Source organism: Plecotus auritus (genome assembly GCF_963455305.1).
Source record: "Plecotus auritus genome assembly, chromosome: 2".
In the NCBI taxonomy this organism is placed as follows: Eukaryota; Metazoa; Chordata; class Mammalia; order Chiroptera; family Vespertilionidae; genus Plecotus; species Plecotus auritus.
The window spans coordinates 220,677,313-220,702,205 of record NC_137771.1 but is presented as its reverse complement, the minus strand read 5'-3'; the positions used below and the strand labels follow the sequence as shown (position 1 = coordinate 220,702,205).

The 24,893-nt window shown below is 49.3% G+C and overlaps 3 protein-coding genes and 2 pseudogenes across 5 annotated transcripts; 4 read left to right on the top strand and 1 right to left on the bottom strand.

Annotated features, from left to right (window-relative positions):
- Positions 1 to 259: 259 nt before the first annotated feature.
- LOC308242740 (uncharacterized protein) lies at positions 260 to 928 on the bottom strand (the record flags this gene model as incomplete). Its single annotated transcript, XM_080657210.1, has 1 exon — positions 260 to 928. One exon carries the CDS (start codon positions 926 to 928, stop codon positions 260 to 262), a length of 669 nt encoding a protein of 222 aa, XP_080513336.1.
- A 4,507-nt stretch (positions 929 to 5,435) lies between these two features.
- LOC308242742 (uncharacterized protein) lies at positions 5,436 to 6,194 on the top strand (the record flags this gene model as incomplete). The annotated part of the gene is made up of 1 exon (XM_080657211.1): positions 5,436 to 6,194. The coding sequence occupies exon 1, from the start codon at positions 5,448 to 5,450 to the stop codon at positions 6,192 to 6,194; it is 747 nt and encodes a 248-aa protein (XP_080513337.1). The 5' UTR covers positions 5,436 to 5,447.
- A 3,521-nt stretch (positions 6,195 to 9,715) lies between these two features.
- On the top strand, positions 9,716 to 10,406 carry LOC308241339 (annotated as a pseudogene). Its single transcript has one exon. The product of its transcript is annotated as an uncharacterized misc_RNA (transcript).
- Positions 10,407 to 18,099: 7,693 nt separating this feature from the next.
- Positions 18,100 to 18,592, top strand: LOC308242741 (large ribosomal subunit protein uL11-like; annotated as a pseudogene). The gene has a single exon. The product of its transcript is annotated as a large ribosomal subunit protein uL11-like (transcript).
- A 4,635-nt stretch (positions 18,593 to 23,227) lies between these two features.
- Positions 23,228 to 24,019, top strand: LOC308242734 (uncharacterized protein; the record flags this gene model as incomplete). Its single annotated transcript, XM_080657204.1, has 1 exon — positions 23,228 to 24,019. One exon carries the CDS (start codon positions 23,228 to 23,230, stop codon positions 24,017 to 24,019), a length of 792 nt encoding a protein of 263 aa, XP_080513330.1.
- Between the last annotated feature and the right edge of the window lie 874 nt (positions 24,020 to 24,893).

The window sequence follows — 24,893 nt, the reverse complement described above, 5'->3', positions numbered from 1 at the left end:
AATTGACAGGGAAACTTGAATGGAAGGACGGGTGACCCAGGGGCAGGTGGAGACGCCTCCTTGGAGGCAAGAGCCCAGGAAGCAGTGAGGTTCAGGGCTCCTGGGAGCAGAGGTCAGCTCAGAACAGTGGAGTCTGGGGGACCCCATCCTGAGTAGGGACAGCCATCTAACACAGGTCAGGACCAGACTGAGGGGGGCTGGGAGAACCACAGTCACAAGGTGGGACCTGAGCCAGGCTGGCCCTGGGGGACATGCCTGCTCAGCAGCAGGACGTCTGGGCCAAGGTGGGGATGCAGCAGGCCGGGCGGGAGCACACGGGGCGGCAGAGCAGGGACATGCAGGAGGACGGGCGGCAGCAGCTGGGCTGGCAGGAGGAGGCAGGGCCACAGCAGGAGGAGGTGGACACGCAGCAGGCGGGCCTGCACACGGGGCGGCAGATGAGGGACACGCAGGAGGAGGGTCTGCAGCAGGAGGAGGAGGTTGTGCAGGTGCCAGCCTCAGAGCAAATGGGCATGCAGCACACGGGCTTGCAGCAGACAGGTGTACAGCAGACAGGTGTGCAGCAGATGGGCTTGCAGCAGACAGGCTTGCAGCAGACAGACACACAGCAGGCCTGCTGGCAGGGGCAGGAGGTGCAACAAGAGGGCTGGCAGGAGCTGAGGACACAGCAGGTAGGTTGGCAGCAGCTGGGGACACAGCAGGAGGGCTGGCAGCAGCTGGGGACACAGCAGGAGGGCTGGCAGCAGCTGGAGACGCAGCAGGTGGGCTGGCAGCAGCTGGGGGCGCAGCAGGAGGGCTCACAGTAGCTCTCTGGACAGTCGTCCACCTGCCAGGAGGAGTCGGTGCAAGAGTCACTGGAGCCGGGCTGGCAGACGCGGCTGTCGTAGCTCAGGTCACGGGAGCAGACGGACAGGGTGGATGCGGCCATGGTGGGGCGGTGAGGTTGGAGTGAACTGGGAGGAGGTGTGAGTGTGAGTGTGAATGTGTGTGGTGCCCAGGGCTGTTGGCTTTTATACCCTCCTGGCTCTGTGTCCCATTTCCGCTTCCCAGAGGCACAGGATGTTTGTTTGCCTGGGATGTTGTCCAGCTTGTAAATCTTCTAGATCGGTTAGCTCAGGAGCCTGCCCCGTCGTGTCCCCAGGGGAATAGGAGTGGGTGGCAGGTCCCAGTCTGGGTCCTCAGACCGGGGAGGGTGAGGTCTTGCCTCAGGCCATCTTGGATGTGCTGGGGCATCGTCCAGTCCAGTCTGCTGCCAGGGCAGCCTCAGTGCCTGGCTCACTCTGTAGGCAGCCACACTAGGAAGAGTTTCCCTGTGGTTCAAACACCCCATCCCGTGGGGCGCAGGACTGTTGGCAACTTGTGTGGGAGGAACGGAGAGGCCGGGGCGTTGGGTGACCTCCAGGGCCACATCAGTGCGGCAGGACTGGACCTCTTGGCCGGAGCTCAGGGGGATTTCTTATCATTAATGCACCTCTCTCCGAGGCCAGCTGTCCGTGTGTCCATGTTCTTCCTGTCCGTGAGCTTGGGAGACCACAGGACTGTATTCTAGGGAAAATCGTGTGGCTCCCTTCCCCAAAGGAAAGTGACAGCTTCCTATGCGTGACCCACAGGGAGCACCTAGGCTGAACCAGGGAAGGGTCACAGCCCTGGTCTCCCTCTTGGGTGGCCTGCTCTGTGGGGAAGCCCAGCTTCTCCTCCAAGACAGCACCCCACAGCCTTTACCCGGCCCTCTGCCGGTCGGATATCCCGCCTGCCTACTCCAGACAACCCACAGGGTCGCTAAGAAGCACAGGCCACAGAACACAAAAAAAGATGCAAAATGTGGCCAAGAGAGTGTCTCCCTCACTCTGTGTGTCAGCACCCACATCCCCGCTCGGGAAGCAGCGACTTCCACTCCTTTATCTTCTCTGTCCCTGTCTCTCCATCTGTGTGTCTGTGTGTGCTACACACACACACACACACACACACATACACACACACACACACACTCTTACACATAGTCCATTCTCATTCTTCCTAGTAGTTATGGTCTATGAAGTTGCCGTAAACACTGAATTAGCACATGCTGAACCATGGCGCTGGGGGAAATGCAGGGTTGGGACCCTGTGAGCCTCTGGGCACAGTATTTTCATCAGCCCATCAATACGTAGCCTTGTTTGATGTGTGTTTCTGGTTAAAGACTTCTTATTTAATTAATGTATATTTAATATACATCTTATGCAAAATTGGATTATAGTAGCCACCTGCACTCTCGCTCTCGTGTGAACATGTATTGTCTCCGTGAAGCACAGCGCAGCCTTCTTGCACTTAGGACACCAGACAGCACTTCAGCTCCATGCTGTGGGCCATTTCAACCAGCAAAGTCACAAGCATAAAGCCCCCACATGTGGAAAATCACAGCCCCAAAGAGACCCGGGAAGGACACGTTTACAGACCGAGAGCTGACACAAGAGGCCGTGTTGCCTTGTGCAGCCTCAGCTGGGAACTCAAATTTTTGGTCACCCTGCACAAGCCCACAAATGACCACACAGGCACCACAAGTGTTGATTTGGGGGTTACAAATGAATCGTAGTGAGTAGGTGAATTCACAAATAAGGAATCCCTGACTAATGAGGATTGACTGCATATCTCTATCATCCATCTATCTGGGTATAGATAAAGTCTGTGTATACATTTTTAAAATACAAATTGTTTCATAGTTTACCCACTATGTGTTTTTTTTTTTAAAAAAAAACCTTAATAATGTGGAGCTCCTTCCCTGTGAATACATGAAGACTTCTCTTCCTTGTTGATAGCTGCCTAGAATTCCTCATTGGTCTGGGTGCTTCTTTCCTTTTACTGGTAACGAATTACCACAAGCTTACTGGCCTAAAACAATGCACGTGTCATCTCAGTCTCTGGGGTCATGCTGTACTGGGTTTCTTGTGGGTTCGCATCACGGGGTCTCATCTGGAGGCTTGACTGGGGAAGGAGTTGCTTCCCAGCTCACGTTCTCATCAGAATTCAGTTCTTTTGCAGGTGGTCTGGCTGAGGGCCTCTGTTTCCTGGTGGCTGTAACTGGGATTGCTCTCATTTCTTGCCACAAAGCCCTGTCCATGGGCAGTTCACATGGGACAGCTGGTTCCCACAGCCATCACAGGACAGAGTCTCCTCCCAAGACCAGCATTACAGTCTTACACACTGTTACCACACACATCCCGTCACCTTTATGCCTGAAGCATGTCACAGGTCCTGACCACACTCTGGGGGTAGGGGCCACAAAATGCATGATACCACTGTTTTATTCCAAACTTAAAATAGCCATTTCCACTCAGATTATTTTTGTCTCCTTTTCCTTTAATTATTGAGATAGGTGTATTAATGTCCCCAATTATGACTTTATCATTATCTAATCTACTTTTAGTTCTGTCAATTTTTTATTTCTATGTTTTAGGCTATGTTACTAAGTGCATACACATTTGGAATTGTTATAGATTCCTGGTGGGTTGACCCTTTTAGCTCTATAAAATGTCTTTATCTCAAATAATGCTTCTTGCCTTAAAATCTATTTTTCCTGATATTAATAAGCCACACCAGCTTTCCAAAGTTGGTGTTTGCATGATGTATTCTTATCCATGTTTTTACTTTTAATCTTTTGTAAACAACATACATACCTATTTATATCTACTCCCTGATTACATGTTTTCTATTTGCCCCAAAATGTTCTTTTTAATTATTTTCTGACTATTTTGAGTTAATTGAGTATTTTTATAATTCCTCTCCCTTTTTTTAATCCTCACCAAGGGTAAGCTTTTGTTGATTTTAGAGAGAGAGGAAAGGAGAGAGAAAGAGAAACATCAATGTAAGAGAGAAACACTGATCCATTACCTCCTGCATATGCCCCACTGGGGATCAACTCAACAATGCAGTTAAGTGCCCTGACCAGGAATCTAACCCACAACCTTCTGGTATACAGGCCCACGTTTCAACCAGCTGAGCCACCCAGCCAGGACCATTTCCCTTTTCTACTCATGATTAGTTACCCACTGTATTCACTGCCCTTTCAGTGGTGACCCAGAGATTGTAGTGTACATTCTTGGCTATTCAAGTACACATGGGTACTCTTACTGCTTTCAAAGCAATGCTGAGACTTCAGAACACTTTAACTGTTTACCCTTCTCACTCTGACTGTTAACACTGCTGTGCATTTTATTTTTCTACTAGAGGCCCGGTGCACAAAATTCATGCACTGGGTGGGGGGGGGGCGTCCCTCAGCCCAGCCTGCACCCTCTTGCAGTCCGAGACCCCTCGGGGGATGTCTGACTGCTGACTTAGGCCCAATACCCTCAGGGATCGGGCCTAAGCCGGCAGTCGGACATCCCTCTCACAGTCTGGGATCCCTCACTCCTTACCATCCACCTGCTCACTGCTCCTTACTGCTCTGCTCGCTGCTCCTTAGCGCTTCCATGGAGGCGGGAAAGGCTCCCACCACTGCCACTGCACTCGCCAGCTGTGGCACTCCCCCTGTGGGAGTGCACTGACCACCAGGGGGAAGCTCCTGCGTTGAACGTCTGACCCCTTGGTGGTCAGTGCACATCATAGCAACCGGTCGTTCCGCCATTTGGTCGATTTGCATATTAGGTTTTTATTATATAGGATTAACAATCAAGAAAATAAACAGGAAACACAAGCAGTCCTCGTTTTCCATACAGTGGCCTTGCCGTGGTGGCAGTGCTTTCTGCAGGGAGGTGGACAGGGATCTCTGGCTCACACACACAGCTTCCAGTGTCAGGTACATGCAGATGGCATGGGAAGGCTGTGGACAGGTGCAGGGTCTGTGCCTCACTAAGCGGTTGGGCGGGTGACAGGGCTGTGCACCGCCCACCCAGGGACATGGAGGTGCCACTGTCAGACCATCCAACTTTACCTGCTTGCCAGCTGGCCCAGGGGAGTCCCTGAACTGGAGGGCATGCTGGGGAACCACAGTTAGAAATGCTCCAGCCTTCTGCCCTCTCTGGCCCAGGCCTCTCCAGCCAGGCGCTTGGGAAGCTGTGGCACCCAAACAATCAGAATCCCTAAGTGAGCACAGGACATCCCAGGTGTCCAGAAGGGGCAGTTGGACTAGGATAGATGGTTCTCTCATGAGGCCAACTCAGACCCCGGGACATGCTATTTGCAGACACACATCACTTCTACCTCAATGTTATGAACTAAAGGAGCTTAGGGTGCATCAACAGAGCACACAACACCCTAGGAGCTTTATCACCGAGCAACAACTCACAGAACGAAAACACAAACCCGGCACTAATGAGAGTTCTCTGTGTCCCAAACACAAACAAGGAAGAAGGCGTGCGAGCATCCTGTGGGGAAACACAGCCAGAGAGGGTATAAAAGCCAACAGCCCTGGGCACCTTACACACTCACACTCACACCCTTCTCCCAGCTCACCTCAGCCCCACTGCCCCACCATGGCCACATCCACCCTCTCCGTCTGCTCCAGCAACCTGAGCTATGGCAACCGCACCTGCCTGCCCGGGTCCAGTGACTCTTGCACTGACTCCTCCTGGCAGGTGGACGACTGTCCAGAGAGCTACTGTGAGCCCTCCTGCTGCATACCCACCTGCTGTGTCCCCAGCTGCTGCCAGCCTTCATGTTGCACCCCCAGCTGCTGCCAGCCCACCTGCTGTGTCCCCACCTGCTATACCCCAGCTTCCTGCCTGACCCTCATCTGTACCCCAGTGAGCTGCATGTCCAGCCCCTGCTGCCAGGTGACCTGTGAGCCCAGCCCCTGCCAATCAGCCTGCACCAGCTCCTGCACCAGCTCCTGCATGCCCTCATGCTGCCAGCAGTCTAGCTGCCAGCCCTCCTGCTGCACCTCCTCCCCCTGCCAGCAGGCCTGCTGTGTGCCCGTCTGCTGCACACCCGTCTGCTGCAAACCCCTGTGCTGTGTGCCTGTCTGCTCTGGGGCCTCCTCGTGCTGCCAGCCCACCCCCTGCACCTCATCCTGCTGCAGACCCTCCTCCTGCGTGTCCCTCATCTGCCGCCCCGTGTGCAGGCCTGCCTGCTGCGTGCCCGCCTCCTCCTGCTGTGGCCCTGCCTCCTCCTGCCAGCCCAGCTGCTGCCGCCCGTCCTCCTGCATGTCCCTGCTCTGCCGCCCCGTGTGCTCCCGCCCAGCCTGCTGTGTCCCCGCCTCGGCCCAGAAGTCCTGCTGCTGAGTGATCATCTTAAGGGCACCCAAACACTCAAGAGCTCACTGCCATCTGCACCCAGGATTCTTTACTAAGAGCCAAGACAGCTGCCAAGTTTCTTCATGGGTCCCGCACTGGGCATTTGTGGTCGCCTGGCCACCGCTGTGCATTTCTCCCTCTGGAAACAGTTCACCCATTTCTCCACTGACTTCCCCCAAAGCAACGTGCCCTGCCACCCAGCCCTGGCTGGCAGTGACCCCAGCGAGGCCAGCTGGACTCTCCAGGCCTTGAGAGGAGTGAAGGGAGAGAAGCTCACCACCTCAACCGTGTGACTTAGCACCCCACTGCATCCTATGCTGGCTTCTTCACTTTCCCCCCACCCCCATTCTGTGTACTGTCTGTCCCCTCCAATAAATTCCTTGCCTGATGCATTTAACAGGATTCATTTCTGTTGTTTACAACAAAGACCCCTACCTGACATCCCCCAGATAGGGTTGGTCCCAAGTCATTCCCTGGGCCACCATGTTTCTGCCCCTCAGTGGTGACCTGGGAGCCCCTGTGACTCTGGCCACATCCATGTCCAGGAGAAGGACATACTTTCTGGACACAAAAGCTGAAGAATCGGACAGCGGTGCCTGCCCTGGGGGAGGGACTACTCTTCAGGGGTGACTCAGGCTGTCTTTGGCGTCCCACTCAGAAGGGCCTGTTCAGGAAGGGGTTTGCACAGCAGGTCCCCAGCACATGTGACTAGGGTGCCTCAATGAGCCTAAACCACCTGTGCTGACACCGGCTCTCCCTCTTGGAGCCTGGAATTTGGGGAAGTGCCGGGCAGAGGTGCCATGTGACCAGCCCCCGATAAAAACCCTGGGCCCTGATCTGACAAGGTCCCCGGTGGACATCTCACAGGTGCTGTCACACTCCCTGTGGGCAGTTCAGTGCATCCTGCATGATCCACCGGGACAGGCCCTACACCTGATGTCCCCAACTCCTCCCCAGGAGCCTTTTCCTGCGCTGACTTAGCTCTGTGTACCCAGTCCTAAGAGTTCTAGAGAGTCATCGAAACTGGAGGGCCGAGGACCCCAACACCCAACAGAATGAAAAAAAAAATGTTCAAGTCTGATAATAACAAACAGGCCTAGAGTGTAGACAGGTAGATTTTAAAACATGTAAATCGCACTTAAGTAGCATTGACTTGTTAAAAGAGTTTGACCAGGAGGATGGAAAACACAGCCCCAGACGGGAAGAGATTCGCAATGCACAGACCCCCAGGGGTGCGCTGAGGCCGACTTGCCCAGCTCCTAAGAGCTGACCAGACACCTCTCTTCCCAGCTCAGTGTTCAGTAACACCACATTGGGAGTTATTGTGAGAATAGTTACACAATGGAAATTGGCAAACACCACGGAAATTGGCAAACACCACGGAAATTGGCAAACACCACAAATCGGGGCTTTTTTGTTGTTTTGTTTCACAGGCAGCCAGTTATTAAACATTTACCAGCAGACCCTGCACACAGACAACAAAGAACGCATATTCAGAATATATAATTTTCTACAAATCAAAAAGTACAATAACCCTGTTTAACTAAAACAAGCACCTGTAAGAAAAGATATTCAATGTTCAGTGAGCAGCTTTACTCATCAAGGAACGCAAATTCATGCAACAACACCAGCCGCTCACACACTTTCCAAAATGAGTAAGATTTTAAAGGATCGACCATACCCCATTTTACACAGGATATACAGTCATTGGAGTTCATAAAATTGACTAATGGGAAGGTACATTTCTTTAGAAACGCGTTGGGCAGTATATTTTAAACTAAACTCATGCCTGCCGCGTGACCCAATAATTCCATTTGTGTCTGTACCCTGAAGTTACTAAATATACTCATCATAACCAAAATGTACAAGACTTTTCATAACAGCATTATTAATGTCAGCCAAAATCTGGAAATAATGAAAATTTCCATCATTGACAAAGAGAATGGATAAATAACATAAAGCAGGGTTTGAAATGCAATGGTTTACCTCACAGAAAAAAAAAAAAAAGAAAAAGAACTACTGATTCATGCAGCAACATGTGTTTATCATAGGCTTTTTTTTTTTTTTTTTTTAGCAAAATGGGCCATAAGCAAAAGAGCAGACAGAACAAGCAGAACTAACCAAGGAGGAGAGAAGGCGGAACAGTGACTTCTCCTTGGGGGAGGTGGGTTAACTGAGAATCAGTACAGGAACATTTAAATTTCTGGAAATGTTGCACATCTTCAACAAATAGCCTAAGGCAGTGGTCAGCAAACTGCGGCTCGCGAGCCACATGCGGCTCGTGAGCCGCGGTTTGCCACTCTGTTGACTAATGAGTTTGCCGACCACTGTCCTAGGGGCTTAATCACAAGGAACAACAACAGCCTGTAATTATTGGAATCAAGAGTCTAGGTCAGTGGTCAGCAAACTCATTAGTCAACAGAGCGGCAAACCGCGGCTCCCGAGCCACAGCCGCAGTTTGCCGACCACTGGCCTAAGGGAAACTTTTTAATCCAGAAGACTATACTCATCTAAGCTATCCATCAGCTACAAAGGCGGAACAGAGGCATTGTTAACTATGCTGTGCTCAAACGTTTCTCTCCAATGCACCCATTTTCAGGAAGCTTCTGCAGGGTGGGCTCCACCAAAACAAGGGCAAAAACCCAGGAAGGAAAACACACCCCATTCAGGAAGTCAGAGTTCCGTGCCTGGGGAGAGAGGAGGGAGCATCCAGAGACAACGGTGAAGGGAGAAGCCCAGGTGTCGCCTCTGCACCGGTGGGAGGGACAGCCCACAGCCACAGAGGTCCAGGAGGGGCTTTCTGAATGAAGCTGACTGATCACCTGATACGTGTGAACCTCCTGAGCGGAGCTTGGGGACTGTTTGATGACAGGTACACAGGAGAACAAGCAAACACAAAACACGTGCAGGTAAGGATGTTAACCCTGGTTCCACTATACAGACTTGGCTGTGAACAATACTCAGTGAAAATAATACGGGTCTGAACACAGATTTAACCAATATTCGGGTCTGACTGCCTCCTGGGGCTGGGAGGGGGGATTTTCACAGGACTGGTGGCAAACAAGAGAAAGTGCTTTCTTCCTCCACAGAAATCGGCTCGTACCTAAAACGGAAAACTCAAGAAATAACAGAATCTGCACGGTATTCGGTGATTTTGAGATAGAAGGGGAGCTAAGAACAGGGTCTGGGCCGGACACTGGGAGAGAAGCACACAGAGAAGAGCCATGGACACCCCACTGGGGTTTGGGGGTGGCACAGGCAAGGAGGCACTGGTCTTGGCCAAGGCCCCCATGCTCCGTGGAGGAGGGTGTGGGGCACATGTGCAGCATCTGCTGGTGCAAAGCACCCTGGGACTGGAACTCACGCTAAAGGTGCACAGAGGGGCTAGGCCTCACAGTCACACCCACCTCCTGAGCCGTCCTTTAGGATCTCTGCGTCTCAGCACTTGCTTTCAGGACACAAACACTCCTCCAGTGACAGCCATCACCAGCCACACTCAGAAGTCTGGCATGGCAGATACCTGCTGCTCCAGAACCTGTGTGATCGCCACACCGGCCCTGTCCGTCTGCTCCAGGGACCTGAGCTGTGGCAGCCACGTCTGCGCCCCCAGCACTTGCCTTGGCTCCTCCAGGCAGGTGGACAATTGCCAAGAGAGCTGTTGTGAGCCTCCCTGCTGCACCCCCAGCTGCTGCCAGTCTACCAGCCACACCCCAGCTCCCTGCCTGACCCTTGTCTGTGCCCCAGTGAGCTACATGTCTAGCCCCTGCTGCCAAGGGGCCTGTGGGCCCAGTGCCTGCCAATCAGCCTGTACCAGCTCCTGCATGCCCTCTTGCTGCCAGCAGTCTAACCGCCAGCCCTCCTGCTGCACCTCCTCCCCCTGCCAGTAGGCCTGCTGTGTGCCCGTCTGCTGCACACCTGTCTGTAGCAAGCCTGTGTGTATGTGCCTGTCTGCTCTGGGGCCACCCCCAGCCCACTTACTGCTGCTCATCCTGCTGCAGACCCTCCTCCTGCGTGTCCCTCATCTGCCGCCCCGTGTGCAGGCCTGCCTGCTGCGTGCCCTCCTCCTCCTGCTGTGGCCCTGCCTCCTCCTGCCAGCCCAGCTGCTGCCACCTGTCCTCTTGCATGTCCCTGCTCTGCCGCCCCGTGTGCTCCCGCCCAGCCTGCTGCGTCCCCACCTCGGCCCAGACATCCTGCTGCTGAGCAGACTCCTCTCCAGGGCCAGCTGGCTCCAGGGATTCTCCCTACTCTCTGCACCGGAAGACCCTGGAAGCCCGTGACCTCCAGCTCCCGGGGCTCACCCTAGCTGGGTGTAGCTCAGCCCCACTTCCTCTAGCCCAGCCCAGGGGTGGCCTGGAAGCTCACGAAGCTCCTCTCCTGGCCATGGCCCTGGGTGCCCTGGCTGCGCCACACCACGCTTCCTGGCTCAAGGCCATCGCCCTCCTTTGGTCAGGGATGGGCCCTGCCTGACCCTGGTCCCGCACAAAGCAGTGTCACTCAACCTCTGAGCACCAATAAAAACTCTGCTCCCCTCACTGGCCCTGCATGATGACTGCGCACATCTGGGGGTGGGCGGGACAGTGGTGAGGCCTGTGCCCTGGGCTGTCGTGATATCACCAGTTTAGGGAAATTTGAGGGGCTCTTGCTCGTGACACCTGGAAGCTCATGTCCCCTCATGTCATTCAGCTGTTTGACCACCATCACAGGTCCTGCGGGGTCCTAGCTTTGTTCCGGGCCCAATCCTGTGGGCACCGCCTGGCCTAGCACCCAGACTGGCTTCTTGGGATGGCTGGGCACCCTGAACTCACACACAGTCATAGACACGGGGACACACACCCTGTGCCCCAGCACCGAGCCAGCTCCTGGGACACGGAGGGCAGAGACCAGGATGCAGCCTTCAGAGCTCCACCTGCTGGGCTGGGCTGAGGGGGAGCAGGTGGGAAAGGGAAGATCCCGGGCGGGCGGCAATGGTGTGGAAAGCCCAGAATGCGCGGGAGCGAGTCCAAACCATGAAGTGGGAGGTAGATGTGAACACAGGTGGCCAGATGTGGCCAGATGCAGGTTCACACACGATTGAGCAAATCTGACAACAGACTCCCAGAACTAGGACTGCAGAGCAAAGTGTGCAGACACTGGTGATGTGAAGATCACCGCACTGCCCACAGGGGGTTCTGGGTATGAACAGTAATAGCACAGATTGTCCTGGCTGGTGGCTCAGTTGGGTGAGTGTCGCTTCCTACACCAGAAGGTTGTGGGTTCAATTCCCCATCAGGGCACATACCTAGGTGCAGATTTGATCACCAGTTGGGGCACATACAGGAGGCAACCGATTGATGTTTCTCTCTCTCTCTCTTTTTCTTTCTCTCTCCCTCTCCTTCTCTTCTTTCCTCTCTCTAAAAATCAATAAACATGTCCTCAGGTGAGGATTAAATTTTTTAAAAAATAGCACAGATTTGCAACATGGAGGCTCACATTTCTCTATCTTTGCCAGTTTGATAAGAAAAATATTTTATCATGATTTCTTTGCCGAGGTATACATCCTCCCAAAGTGTGGACACACCATTATCAATTCATGTACCGTACCAGATGGACAGGCACTTAAAGGCTCTCTAGTCTTGATTATTACCAACACCACTGTGAGGGTCCTCACATGTGCCCATGTGCACTAGTGTATGTTTTCATGGCGCGTACATTCCTTGACGTGGCATTTCTAGGTTGGAATGTTTGCCAATTTTAAATTCTGGGAGATACTGACAAATGCGCTTCTAAGGACTTTTCAAAATTGTGCCCACTAAAATGTCAGAAAACAGAAAATAGGGAACTCTAAGCTCCCCTCCCCAAAACACTGCAAGCGGTGTGGGGAGAGGGGACGCGCGTTGGCAAAGCTGACAGAATGAGCTGGATCTAAACTCTGGAAAATGGTCAAAGGTTTAAAACAGCCAAGGAAATGCTTTGTCAAGAGAAAAAGCAGGAGCAGCTACATGGGACTACTTTGCAGCGTGTTAGCAGTCCCTAGCGCCACCCCCATCGCCGCTCAGCAACTGTCTGAATTGAGCAGCCTGTGCTGTTCCCGGTGATTCCTGGTGCTGGAGGGAGCACAGCAGACCTTGTCTTAAAGGAAGCGTGGTTGTTTGTTTTAACCTTCCTGGTGGCTTGATGAAGGACTCACACAGGGCTTGCCTTTATTTCTCCCAACTCAGAACTTCCTCAAGGCATAGAGGCATGTGCATGGGCAGTGTTTGTCAAATAAACAAGTTAAGGCACCTGAGGGAAGAATATCAGCTGTGGCAAACAGAAGACACCCCGATAAGCCCAGAATGACAAGCTGGGGGATGGGATGCTTTCAAGAATAAGGTTTTCAAAGCTTCCACCAATTCCTGGGAGTCTAGAAGCTCCGTATGTACATATGAGGGGGTGTGTGCTCAGAAAAAACCTGAGAAGGCCTTAAATACTCACCTCTGACTGCACTTCAAACTCTGAGAAAGCAGGAAGTGAAGGTGAAGGCAGCATTGTCCAGCTGAGGGTTGAAGGCATGCTCCAACAGAGCCCAGCTAAAAAGACTAGGAGGAAATAAAATTGGGGGGATCCAGGTGTTTAAGGAACTATCTGTCAAATTACTATTTGACTACAAACAGAGACCACACATGACAAAGAGTACAGTCACTACAAAATAGTTTAAAAGAGTTGCTAAACAAACAAACAAAAAGCCACAACAATCAGCAACAACAAACTGTATGGAGGGAAGAGAATATGATGTCAATTATCTACACCAGGGGTCCTCAAACTTTTTAAACAGGGGGCCAGTTCACTGTCTCTCAGACCGTTGGAGGGCCGGACTATAGTTTAAAAAAAAAACTATGAACAAATTCCTATGCGCACTGCGGGCCCGGTACAAGTCGGCTGCTAAGCAGGACAGGCAGCGGCACCCGGCGGGCCGGATAAATGTCCTCGGCGGGCCGCATGTGGCTCGCGGGCCGTAGTTTGAGGACATCTACACTAATAAAAGAGAAAGATGCAAATTGACCATACCTTTGCGACGCCCACCAGCCAATCAGGAGTGAGTATGCAAATTAATCCAACAAAGATGGGGGTTAATTTGCATACGCAGGTACCGAGTGGCTGGGGGCAGGGTGTGACGCTTGTGTAATCGCCATGGTGACGACACAGGCATTCCGCATCACCCCAGCAGCTCCGGGCCTCTGGGCAATGTGGGAAGGCGGAAAGGCAGCTCCAGGTCAGAGCGAAGGTGGTGCCAGCAGGCAGGGGAAGGAAGGCCCATTCTTGCACAAATCTTCATACATCAGGCCTCTAGTCTATATATATATATATGTATATATATATATATATATATATATATGCCTAAGTGACCAGCCAACTGACCAGTAGCTATGATGCACACTGACTACCAGGGGGCAGACACTTAACGCAGGAGTGGAAATCACAGGCCATGGAAACATGGAACAGACAGATGAATCTCAGAGGGAAGGAGGTAGGGGGGAGGGCGGGAAGAGATTATACAAAGATCTTATATGCATACTAGAGGCCTGGTGCACAGATTCGTGCATTGGTGGGGTCCCTTGGCCTGGCCTGTGGGGATCGGGCCAAAACCAGCTCTCCAACATCCTCCAAGGGGTCCTGGATTGTGAGGGGGTGCAGGCCAGGCTGAGGGACCTCACTGGTGTCCCTCTACAAAACCGTGCACCAGGCCTCTAGTCACATGATAATATTCAAAATGTTTTCAAAAAAATTACAAGGCATGTAAAGTTCAGGAATTGAACTTACTAGACAAAGCCTTTACGTCAACTTTATTAATATACTCTAAGAGTTAATGAAAACCATGGACAAAGAGTTAAGAGAAACCAAGAGAATTATGTCTAACCAAATACAGTGTAATCAATAAAGAGACAGAAATATAAAAAGGAACCAAATGAAAATTCAGAGTTGAAAAGTACAATAACTAAAATGAAAACTTCACTAGAGGGTCTGAATAGCACATTTGAGCAGGCAGACAAAAGAATTAGTGAGAGTGAAGATAGGTCAACTGAAATACTGTAGTCTGAGGAGCAGATAGAATAAATGAAATGAAGATAAATGAATAGAGATTAAGGCACCTGTGGGACACCATCAAGCACAGCAACATATACTAAATGGAGTCCCAGAGAGATGAGGGAGAAAAAAGAGCAGAAAAAAATGGTAAGAAATAGTGGTCAAGCCCTGGCTGGATGGCTCAGTTGGTAGGAGCATTGTCCCATGCACCATAAGGTGCAGGTTTGACTCCCAATCAGGGCACATACTTAGGTTGCAGGTTTGATCCCTGCTCAGGGCATGTATAAGAGGCAATCAATCAATGTTTCTCTCTCATATCAATGTTTCTTTCTCTCCCTTCCTCTCTCTCTAAAACTCAATAAAACTTGAGTGGTGATTTAAAAAATAAATAAGTAATGGTCAAAAACTTCCCAAATTTGATGAAACATAGGTTATCTACATCCAAGAAGCTCAATAAACTCAAACAGAATAAACTCAAAGAGATCCACACTGGGATGCATTATAATCAAATTATTAGAAGACAAAGAGAGAGTCTTAAAAACTGCAAGAGAAAAGATTAACAGCCAATTTCCCATCTGAAAACTGTGAGACCAGAAGACAGTAGGATGCCATATTTAAAGTGCATTAAAAATTGTCCATCAAGAAGTCTATATCCAACAAAAAAAAAGTGTCCTTTAAAAATGAAGGAGTCATTAAGACATATCCAAATAAATAAATGTCGAAAGAGTTGATTACTAGTAGATCTGCCCTACAAGAAATAATAATTCAGGCTGAAATAAAAGGGTACTAATCAGTAAAGTGGGGCTATATGAAGAAATAAAGAACACCAGTAAAGTATCTGTTTCAGTAGTGTGTGTGTTTTAAGGATTTTTCCATTATGTCTAGGTCTAACGTTTCAGTGAATAGTTGTTCACAGTATTCTCATACACTCCTTTTTATTTATGCAAGGGCAGTAAATATGCCCCATTTTTACTTCTGATTTTAGTAACTTGAGTCTTCTTTCTTTTTTTCTTAGCCAATCTAGTTAAAGGTTTGTCAATTTTGTTGTTGTTGTTTTCAAGAATAAACTTCTGGTTTCATTGATCGCACTATTGTGTTTCTAGTCTCTATTTTATTAATCTGTGTCCTAATCTTTATGTCCTTTCTTCTGCTGCTTTGGGTTTACTAGTAGTTTGCTCTTCTTTTACTAGTTTGTTAAGGTGTAACATTAGGTTATTGATTTGAAATCTTTCTTCTTTTTAATTGTGTCGATAGCTATAACTTTTCCTCTGAGCATTGTTTTTCTGTATTCTTTAAGTATTGGTTTATTATGTTTTCATTTGCATTAATCTCAAAGTACTTTCAACTTCCCTCTTTATTTCTTCTTTTGTTTCTTTGTTGTTGGATTTTCACATATTTGTAAATTTTTCAGTTTTCCTTCTGTAATTGACTTCTAGTTTCATTTCATTGTGATCAGATAAGATACTTTGTGTGATTTCAATATTTTTAAATGTATTGAGATTTGTCTTGTGGCCTAACATATAGGCTAATCTGGAGAATATCCCATGTGCAGTTAAGAAAAATGTGTATTCTGCTGTTGTTGAGTTGAGCGTTGTATACATGTCTGTTGGGTCTAGTTGCTTTATAGTGTTCTTCAAGTCCTCTATTTCATTGTTGATCTTTTTTAAAAATATATTTTCATTTATTTCAGAGAGGAAGGGAGAGGGAGAGAGAGATAGAAACATCCATAATGAGAGGGAATCATTGATTGGTTGCCTCCTGCACAGCCCCTACTGGGGATCAAGCCTGCAACGGGGGCATGTGCCCTTGTACGGAATCGAACCCGGGACCCTTCAGTCTGCAGGCCAACACTCTATCCACTGAGCCAAACTGGCTAGGGCTATTGTTGACCTTTGATCTAGTTGCTCTACCGTTTCATTTTTTTTAATTAGTGAAAATGACTTATTGAAGTCTCCAAGTATTATTGTAGAATTGGAATTATCTATTTCTTTCTTCAGTTCTATAAATTTTTTCTTTATGTATTTTGGAAGTCTGTTGCTAGATATATATGTTTATAATTGTCAAATATTCTTGATATATTGACCTTTTATCAATAGTTGAAGTCTTTATTTATCTCTTATAATAATTTTGACTTAAAATCTATTTTGCCATTTTATTATAACCATCCAGATTTCTTTTGTCTACTATTTGCATTAAATATCTTTTTTCCATTCTTTCACTTTCAATATATTTTCTATCTTTGGACCTAAAGTGAGTGAACTGAATCAATAAGAAATAGACAAGCTGAAGAGACATAAAACAAGTAATGAGATTGAATCAGTAATAAAAAACCTCTTCCACAAGAAAAGCCCAGGGCCCCATGGCTTCAATGCCAAATTCTGCTAAGTATTCACAGCAGACTTGGCACCAACCCTTCTCATCCGTTCCAAAGAACACAATACGAGGGAACACTTTCTAACTTACTCTATGAGGTCGGTCAGCATTATCCTGATATCAAAGCCAGAGAAAGATAACAAAGGAACACTACAGACCAATATCCTTTATTGCCAAAGTTTTAAAATCTTCAACAAAATACAATTATGCCAAATCCAGCATTATATGAAAATAATTATACACAATGAGCAAGTGGGATTTATCCCAAGAATGCAAGAGTAATTCAACATATGAAAACCAATCAGTGTAATGTGCCATGTCAATAGAATGAAGGGGAAAACCAAGTCATCCCAATTGCTACAGAAAAAGCATTTGATAAAAAGACTTCTCTTTCATGATAAAAAATGCTCAACAAACTAGGACTAGAAGGAAACTTCCTCAGCATAACAGAGAACATTATGAAAAACCCACAGCTGACAATATTCAATGATGAAAGACTAAAAGCCTTTCCTCTAAGGCAAACAACAAGACAAGGATGCCCACTTTTACTACTTCTATTCAACACTGTACTGGAAGTTCTAGACAGAGCAATTGGGCAAGAAACTAAAATAAAAGACATCCAAATTAGAAAGGAAGAAAACTTACTATAAAACTATAGTAATCAAAACAGAGGTACTGGCATAAGGATAGACATACACTGAGTGGCCAGATTATTATGATCTCTGAACACATAATAATCTGGCCACTCAGTGTATATCCTATATAATAAAAGGCTAATATGCAAATTGTCCCCTCGACCAGGAGTTCAACCAGCAGGCAGGCCAGCCAACCACCCATCTCCCCCTCCCCCTGGCCAGGCTGGCCGGACCCCACCCATGCACGAATTCATGCACCGGGCCTCTAATATGTGTATATATACACTGAGTGGCCAGATTATTATGCGTTCAGAGATCATAATAATCTGGCCACTCAGTGTATAAATCAATGGAATAAAATTGAGAGTCCAGAAAAATACCCACAAATATATGGTCAATTGATTATTTTTTTAAATATATTTTTATTGATTTCAGAGAGGAAGGGAGAGGGAGAGAAACATCAATGATGAGAGAGAATCATCGATCGGCTGCCTTCCGCATGCCCCGCACTGGGGACCTAGCCCACAACCCGGGCATGTGCCCTTGACTGGAATCGAACCCACGACACCCCAGTCCGCAGGCTGATGCTCCATCCACTGAGCCAGACCAGCCAGGGTGTCAACTGATTATTAATAGTAGTGTCAAGACCATTCAATGGAGAAAGAATAGTCTCTTCAACAAATGTTACTGAGACAACCGGATATTTACATGCAAAGGAGTGAAGTTGAACCCTATCTCACACCAAATATAAAAATTAACTCACTTTCGTCTCAGAGGAGGCTTAGGTGCAAATTTCTTCAGTCGTACAAATCTGGGTTTATCTGACACCAGCCACCTCCACCATGCTGCCGAATTTTAACCCCAACAAGACTGAAGTCAGATACCTGAGGTGTACCCGTGGGGAAATGGTGCTATGTCTGTGCTGGACCCAAGACTGACCTCCGGGCCTGTCTCTAAAAAAGGTTGGTGACAACATCACTAAGGCAACCAAAGATGGGAAAGATCTTAAAGTTACAGTGAAACTGACTGTTCAGAACAGACAGGCCCAGATTGAGGTAGTGCCTTCTGCCTCGGCCCTGATCATCAAAGCCCTCAAAGAACTGCAACGAGACAGAAAGAAGCAAGAAGACATTAAGCACAGAGGAAATACCACTTTTGATGAGATTGTCAGCACTGCCCGACAGATCAGCACCCATCTTTAGCTAGAGAACTCTCTGGAACCATTAAAGGGATCCTGGGGACTGCCCAGTCGGTGGGCTGCAATGTTGATGCCGTCACACTCATGACATCACAGATGACATCAGCAGTGGTGCAGTGAAATGCCCAGCTAGTTAAGAACTACAAAGGAAAATATTTTTTATTTTTTTTTTAATAAATCTTTATTGTTCAGATTATTACAGGTGTTCCTCTTTTTTTCCCCCTAGGTCCCCTCCACCTGATTCCCCACCCCACCCCATGCCCTTATCCCCCGCCACTGTCTTCATCCATAGGTGTAAGCTTTTTGTCCAGTCTCTTCCCGCACCCCTCACACCCCCTCCCCCCTGAGAATTGTCAGTCCACTCCCTTTCTATGTCCCTGATTCTATTATATTCACCAGTCCATTCTGTTCTTCAGATTTTTTATTCACTTGATTTTTAGATTCACTTGTTGGTAGGTATGTATTTGATGTCATTTTGTTGTTCATAATTTTTTATCTTTACCTTTTTCTTCTTCTTCCTCTTCTTAAAGAACACCCTTCAGCATTTCATGTAATCCTGGTTTGGTGGTGATGAACTCCTTTAGCTTTTTCTTGTCTGTGAAGCTCTTTATCTGACCTTCAACTCTGAATGATAGCTTTGCTGGGTAGAGTAATCTTGGTTGTAGGTTCTTGCTGTTCATCACTTTGAATATTTGTTGCCACTCCCTTCTGGCCTGCATAGTTTCTGCCGAGAAATCAGCTGACAGTCGTATGGGTGCTCCCTTGTAGGTAACTAACCGTTTTTCTCTTGCTGCTTTCAAGATTCTCTCTTTGTCTTTTGCTCTTGGCATTTTAATTATGATGTGTCTTGGTGTGGTCCTCTTTGGATTCCTCTTGTATGGGGTTCTGTGCGCTTCCTGAACTTGTAAGTCTATTTCTTTCACCAGGTGAGGGAAGTTTTCAGTCATTATTTCTTCAAATAGGTTTTCAGTATTTTGCTCTTTCTCTTCTTCTGGCACCCCAAAAATTCGGATGTTGGTAAGCTTAAAGTTGTCCCAGAGGCTCCTTACACTATCTTCATATTTTTGGATTTTTTCTTTTTGTTTTTCTGGTTGGGTGTTTTTTGTTTCCTCATATTTCAGATCTTTGGTTTGATTCTTGGGGTACGTTGATCTACAGTTGAGTTTCGGTATATTCTTTATTTCAGACAGTGTATGCTTAATTTCTGACTGGTCCTTTTCCATTTTTTTGGCATTCTCATTAAGGTCCTTGAAGGTCTCATCAAGTTTCTCGGCGGTTTTTAGAAGATTCTTGAGTAACCTTATAAATGTGGTTCTGAACACTATGTCGTCCATTAGTTTGCTTTCCTCCATTTCTCTCTTTCGTGACATGTTTCTTTGTCTCCGCATTTTGCTGCTTCCTTATGTTGATGGAGTGGCTTTGTGTGGTAGGTGACCTATAGGGGCCAGTAGCTCAGCCTCCCCAATCACCTGAGGTGGACGCCTTTGGTACACCCCTTTATGGGCTGAGTGCAAAGTCTTGGTGTAGTTAAGCCTTGATTGCTGTTGGTACACTGGGAGGAATTGACCTTCAGGCCAACTGGCTGTGAGGACCCGCTGTGTCTATAATGGAAGAACTGCTGCGCTGGAGACAAGCTTATGGTGCAGGGCTTGTTTCAGTGGGGCTTTGGTGCTCACTGAGTCTGCCTCTTGAATGTATCACTTATGGATGTGAGGAGTTGAAATCTGGTGTCTCACACTGACCACTAGGTACACTGGCTTCTGGATCTCCAATGGGGTGCAGGTCAGCTACTGTCTGAGGCCACCCAGCAGGAGCTACAGCAAGAACTACAGTTTTCTCCTCTTTGCTTGGAGTTTGGAGGTTTTGGAGCTGTCTGACCCGGGCTGCAAGTTTGCTAGGTTAAGCTGCGATAGGGCAGGCCATTCATATGCTAAAGCTGCTGCTTGGAGCTTGGGTGGGTTCGTAGATTGTGCAGGGCGGGGTCTCAGGGCGTGACTAGGCTAGGGCGTGGCAAACAGCGATGGCTGCCAGTAAGCCGGCTCTGCAGCTCCGACCCTGTCCCCGCGTCCTGTGCCCCAGCACAATAAACAATTGTTCCTGCGCGCAGCCCTGCAAGCAAGCCTCCCTCACTTTCCAACCCCACGGCAGACAGTCCAGCTTCTCCCTGTAGGAGTTTGGGTCCCCCGCGTCTCCCCAGAAACGAGTTCGGAGTAATCGGGAGCTTATCTCCCTTCGGGTTGAAAACAGCAGCGCTTTCAGTCACCCGTCACCAGCCCAATTCGCGCGTCTCCGTACCTCAGCTTTTCAGCGCTTGTGCACCCCTCAATGCTGTTTGCTCTTTTCTTCTAGTTGTAGAACTTCCACTCAGCCAGCTTTCCCGTGGTTCTGGGTGATAGACGTTCTGTCTTTTAGTTGTAGTTTTGAAATTGTTGTGCGAGGCAGCAGTTTAGGTGCTTACCTATGCCGCCATCTTGGTTTTCTCAAGGAAAATATTTTAACTAAAGATCATTTGACAACCAAAAAGAAAAAATTAACTTAAATAGATTGAAGACCTAAATATAAGAGCTAAAGCTATAATTTTAAGAAGAAAACATAGAGGTAAATGTGCATGACCTAGATTTGGCAATGGTTTCTTAGATATGACGCTAAAAGCACAATCAACAAAACTGGATTTCATCAAGATTTTAAAATTTGTTATATTAAAGGGCAGTATCCAGAGAGTGAAAAGACACCCCACAGAATGGAAGAAAACACTCGCAAATTATAATCCTGTAAGAGTCTAGTATACATAATACATAAAGAACTCCTACAACTCAACGACAAAAAGACAACATAATTTAAAATGGGCAAAGCCCTTTGATAGACATTTCTCCAAAGAAGATATACAAACAGCCAACAGCACCTGAAAGGAAGCCCAATGTCATTGGTCATTTGGGAAATGCAAATCAAAACTACAATGAGGTGCTACTTCATCCCCACGAGGGTAACTGTAATTAAAAACTAAATAAACAGCAATAGTGTGGGCACGCATGTGAAGAAATGCAATGCTCATACATTGCCGTTGGGAATGCAAAATTATGCAGTCACTGTGGAACATAGTCTGGCAGTTCCTCAAAAGTTAAACATAGAGATACCGTACGACCCAGCAATTCCACTACTAGGTTATAGACCCAAGAGAAGTGAAAAGAGGTGGTCAAACAAAAACCTATACAAAAATGTTCACAGCAGCATTATGCATATTAGCCAAAGGGGGAAACAACTCAAATGCCCCCATCAACTGGATAAATAAAATGTGGGATGTCCATACAATGGAATATCATTCCCCCATAAAAAGGAGTGAAGCACTGACACCTGCTACAATGTGATGAACCTTGAAAAACTGTGCTCAGTGAAATAAGCAGACACAAAAGGCCACATCTTGTATGATTTGTTTTCCACGGAAAGTGCAGAATGGGCAAATCCATAGAGCAGGAAAGCAGAGAGGTGACTGGCAGGGACACGAAGGGATTACTTAATAGCTTAGGACTTACTATTAAGTGATGAGAATGTTCTGGCTAGAGAGTGGTCATGGTCGCACAACACTGTGACTGCACTAAATTTCACTAAACTGTATACTTTCCAATGGTTAAATTGGTAAATTTTATATTATGTGTTATCACACAGGCATGACAAACACGCCTTTTAAGTGTTCCTAAGAGCGAGGCCCCACGCTCAGCAGCACTGGACATGAGCATATTGTAAATCTTGGCTGATCTTACAGGGGGGATAGCTATGTTTTAATTTGAGAAATTTTCATTATTAACGAGGTCAATAGCTTTGCCTATGGTTATTAAAAATATGAGTGTTTTGAATTTTGCATTTGATCCTTTTGTATCTTACTCTGCTTTAGTTGTAAGGACTTTTTAATGTTCACACTGAACATGCATATTGCAAATATTTTCCGGAAGCTCAGTATCCACAATTTACATCTCATAAAGGTTCCCTTTGGGTTGTGGTTGAAATTACATCCATGATGAATTGCCCATGCCTGCCTCCTCCAGGTAAATCCACCCCAGCCACAGGCCCTGCCCAGGACTTGCCTCTCCCAGGAGCTGCCCACGGCTTCAGGGACGTGCCTCAGGACCCACAGGTCAGCCTGTGAACCTGGACCCCTAACAATCCAGGGGGCCAGGCCTGCTGGAAGTTGCCTCTCCTTGGAGAGAGGAGGTCCTTCCCTGTCCTCAGCCTCCTCACCCTCGCAGCCCTCGGCCGACACCATGGCAGTTCACAGAGCCCACCAGGAAGGGCCTGTCCTCACGTCGCCTTTCCCTCAGAACAGGCCAGGCCTGTTCAACTTCTTTTCCAATCACAGGCCAGGCCTCCAGCCCAGGTGAGGGCACCAAAGGCTGGGCCCACACGGAGTGAGGCCCCAGGGCCCAGCTGCCACCAGGTGCCCTCCAGGGGGAAACCGAAAGGTCAGCCAAGGAGAAGCTGTGGCTTCCTTCCAGGTATCCCTGCAGGGGTCAGACTCAGGCCAGGGAAACCAGCCCCATCCAGGACAGGCAAACATTTATGATCTGACAAGGACATCTCATGACAGAGGACTGACCATAATGAAGGTGCTCACTGTGTAAACACCAACAAGGAAGGGAGGGCGTGAGCCTCCTGCTGGGACAACACAGGCACCCAGGGAGGGGTATAAAAGCTGGACAGTTCCAGCACCTCGCACACTCACTCACCTTCACCCACTCTCACACTCTTCTCCCAGCTCGCCTCCAGCCCCACCGCCCACCATGGCCGCATCTGCCCTGTCCGTCTGCTCCAGCAACCTGAGCTATGACGGCCGCGTCTGCCTTCCCGGATCCGGTGACGCTTGCACCGACTCCTCCTGGCAGGTGGACGACTGTCCAGAGAGCTGCTGTGAGCCCTCCTGCTGTGTCCCCAGCTGCTGCCAGCCCTCCTGCTGTGTCTCCAGCTGCTGCCAGCCCAGCTGCTGCCAGCCTTCCTGCTGCACCCCCAGCTGCTGCCAGCCCAGCTGCTGCACCCCCAGCTGCTGTGCCCTGGTCCCCACCCAGACTCTCATCTGCACCCCAGTGAGCTGCATGTCTAGCCCCTGCTGCCAGGTGATCTGTGGGTCCAGCCCCTGCCAATCAGCCTGCACCAGCTCCTGCACCAGCTCCTGCACGCCCACATGCTGCCAGCAGTCTAGCTGCCAGCCCTCCTGCTGCACCTCCTCCCCCTGCCAGCAGGCCTGCTGTGTGCCCGTCTGCTGCACACCTGTCTGCTGTAAACCCCTGTGCTGCGTGCCCATCAGCTCTGGGACCTCCCCCTGCTCAGTCTCCTCATGCTGCCAACCCATCACCTGCACCTCGTCCTGCTGCAGACCCTCCTCCTGCGTGTCCCTCATCTGCCGCCAAGTGTGCAGGCCTGCCTGCTGCGTGCCCACCTCCTCCTGCTGTGGCCCTGCCTCCTCCTGCCAGCCCAGCTGCTGCCGCCCGTCCTCCTGCATGTCCCTGCTCTGCCGCCCCGTGTGCTCCCGCCCAGCCTGCTGTGTCCCCGCCTCGGCCCAGAAGTCTTGCTGCTGAGCAGCTCCATCTTCTGCCTCTCGAGCTGCTGTCCTTGCTCCTGAGCACAGTTTTCCTCTCCCCGGAGCCCCAGAGCCCCTCTGCTGGTGCCAGGCCCTCCCCCTCCCACCCTCTGCTGGTGCCAGGCCCTCCCCCTCCCATCCTCTGCTGCTGCCAGGCTCTCCCCCTCCCACCTTCTGATGCTGCCAGGCCCTCCCCCTCCCACCCTCTGCTGCTGCCAGGCCCACCCCTCTCCCGTCGGTGGACCCACAGTCATTGCCTGATGCAGATTTGAACGTGCCCCCCATCCCTTTTTGAGAAGAGATGACCCACAAATCCCTCACTGGGGTGGACTTGGGCCCCCACAAGCCTCCTCTGCAGGACTGGTGGCGTGCTTTCCATGTGACAAAAGCCAATTGCTAAATCAATAAAACGTTTGTGCCGGGAAATACGTGTTTGCTTTCTCCTCCCCTGCGCCCCCTGGGCCACTCCAAATCTGGGCTCTGTGTGCTCCGTCTGGCAGGAGCCAGACCATAAAGACGTGCTCTCCAATCCAAGTTCAGAGCAGCTGGGCGACGAGATCTGAAAAGGGAGCCATCTGCACGCTCGTCTCCCTTCCCGACCCAGAGGCCCACCCTCCCTGCAGTGGGCAGCCCTCCACGGCTGGGCCCAGGAGGCAGGTGTGGGTGCTGGAGGCTTGGACCCTGAGGGACGTGGGCTCCTGCCCATGTCTGTACCCCTACCTGTCCAGGTGAAGGGGGAGTTGGGAGCAGCAGACACCCTGTTGGTCAGGAGCTGTGTGACAGTGTCCCCTACAGGGGGACCACCACGGCCTGGGTCAGACACGGCCAGAATCTGTGCTGGAGGCTCCACGGGTGGGAGGACTAAGGGTGAT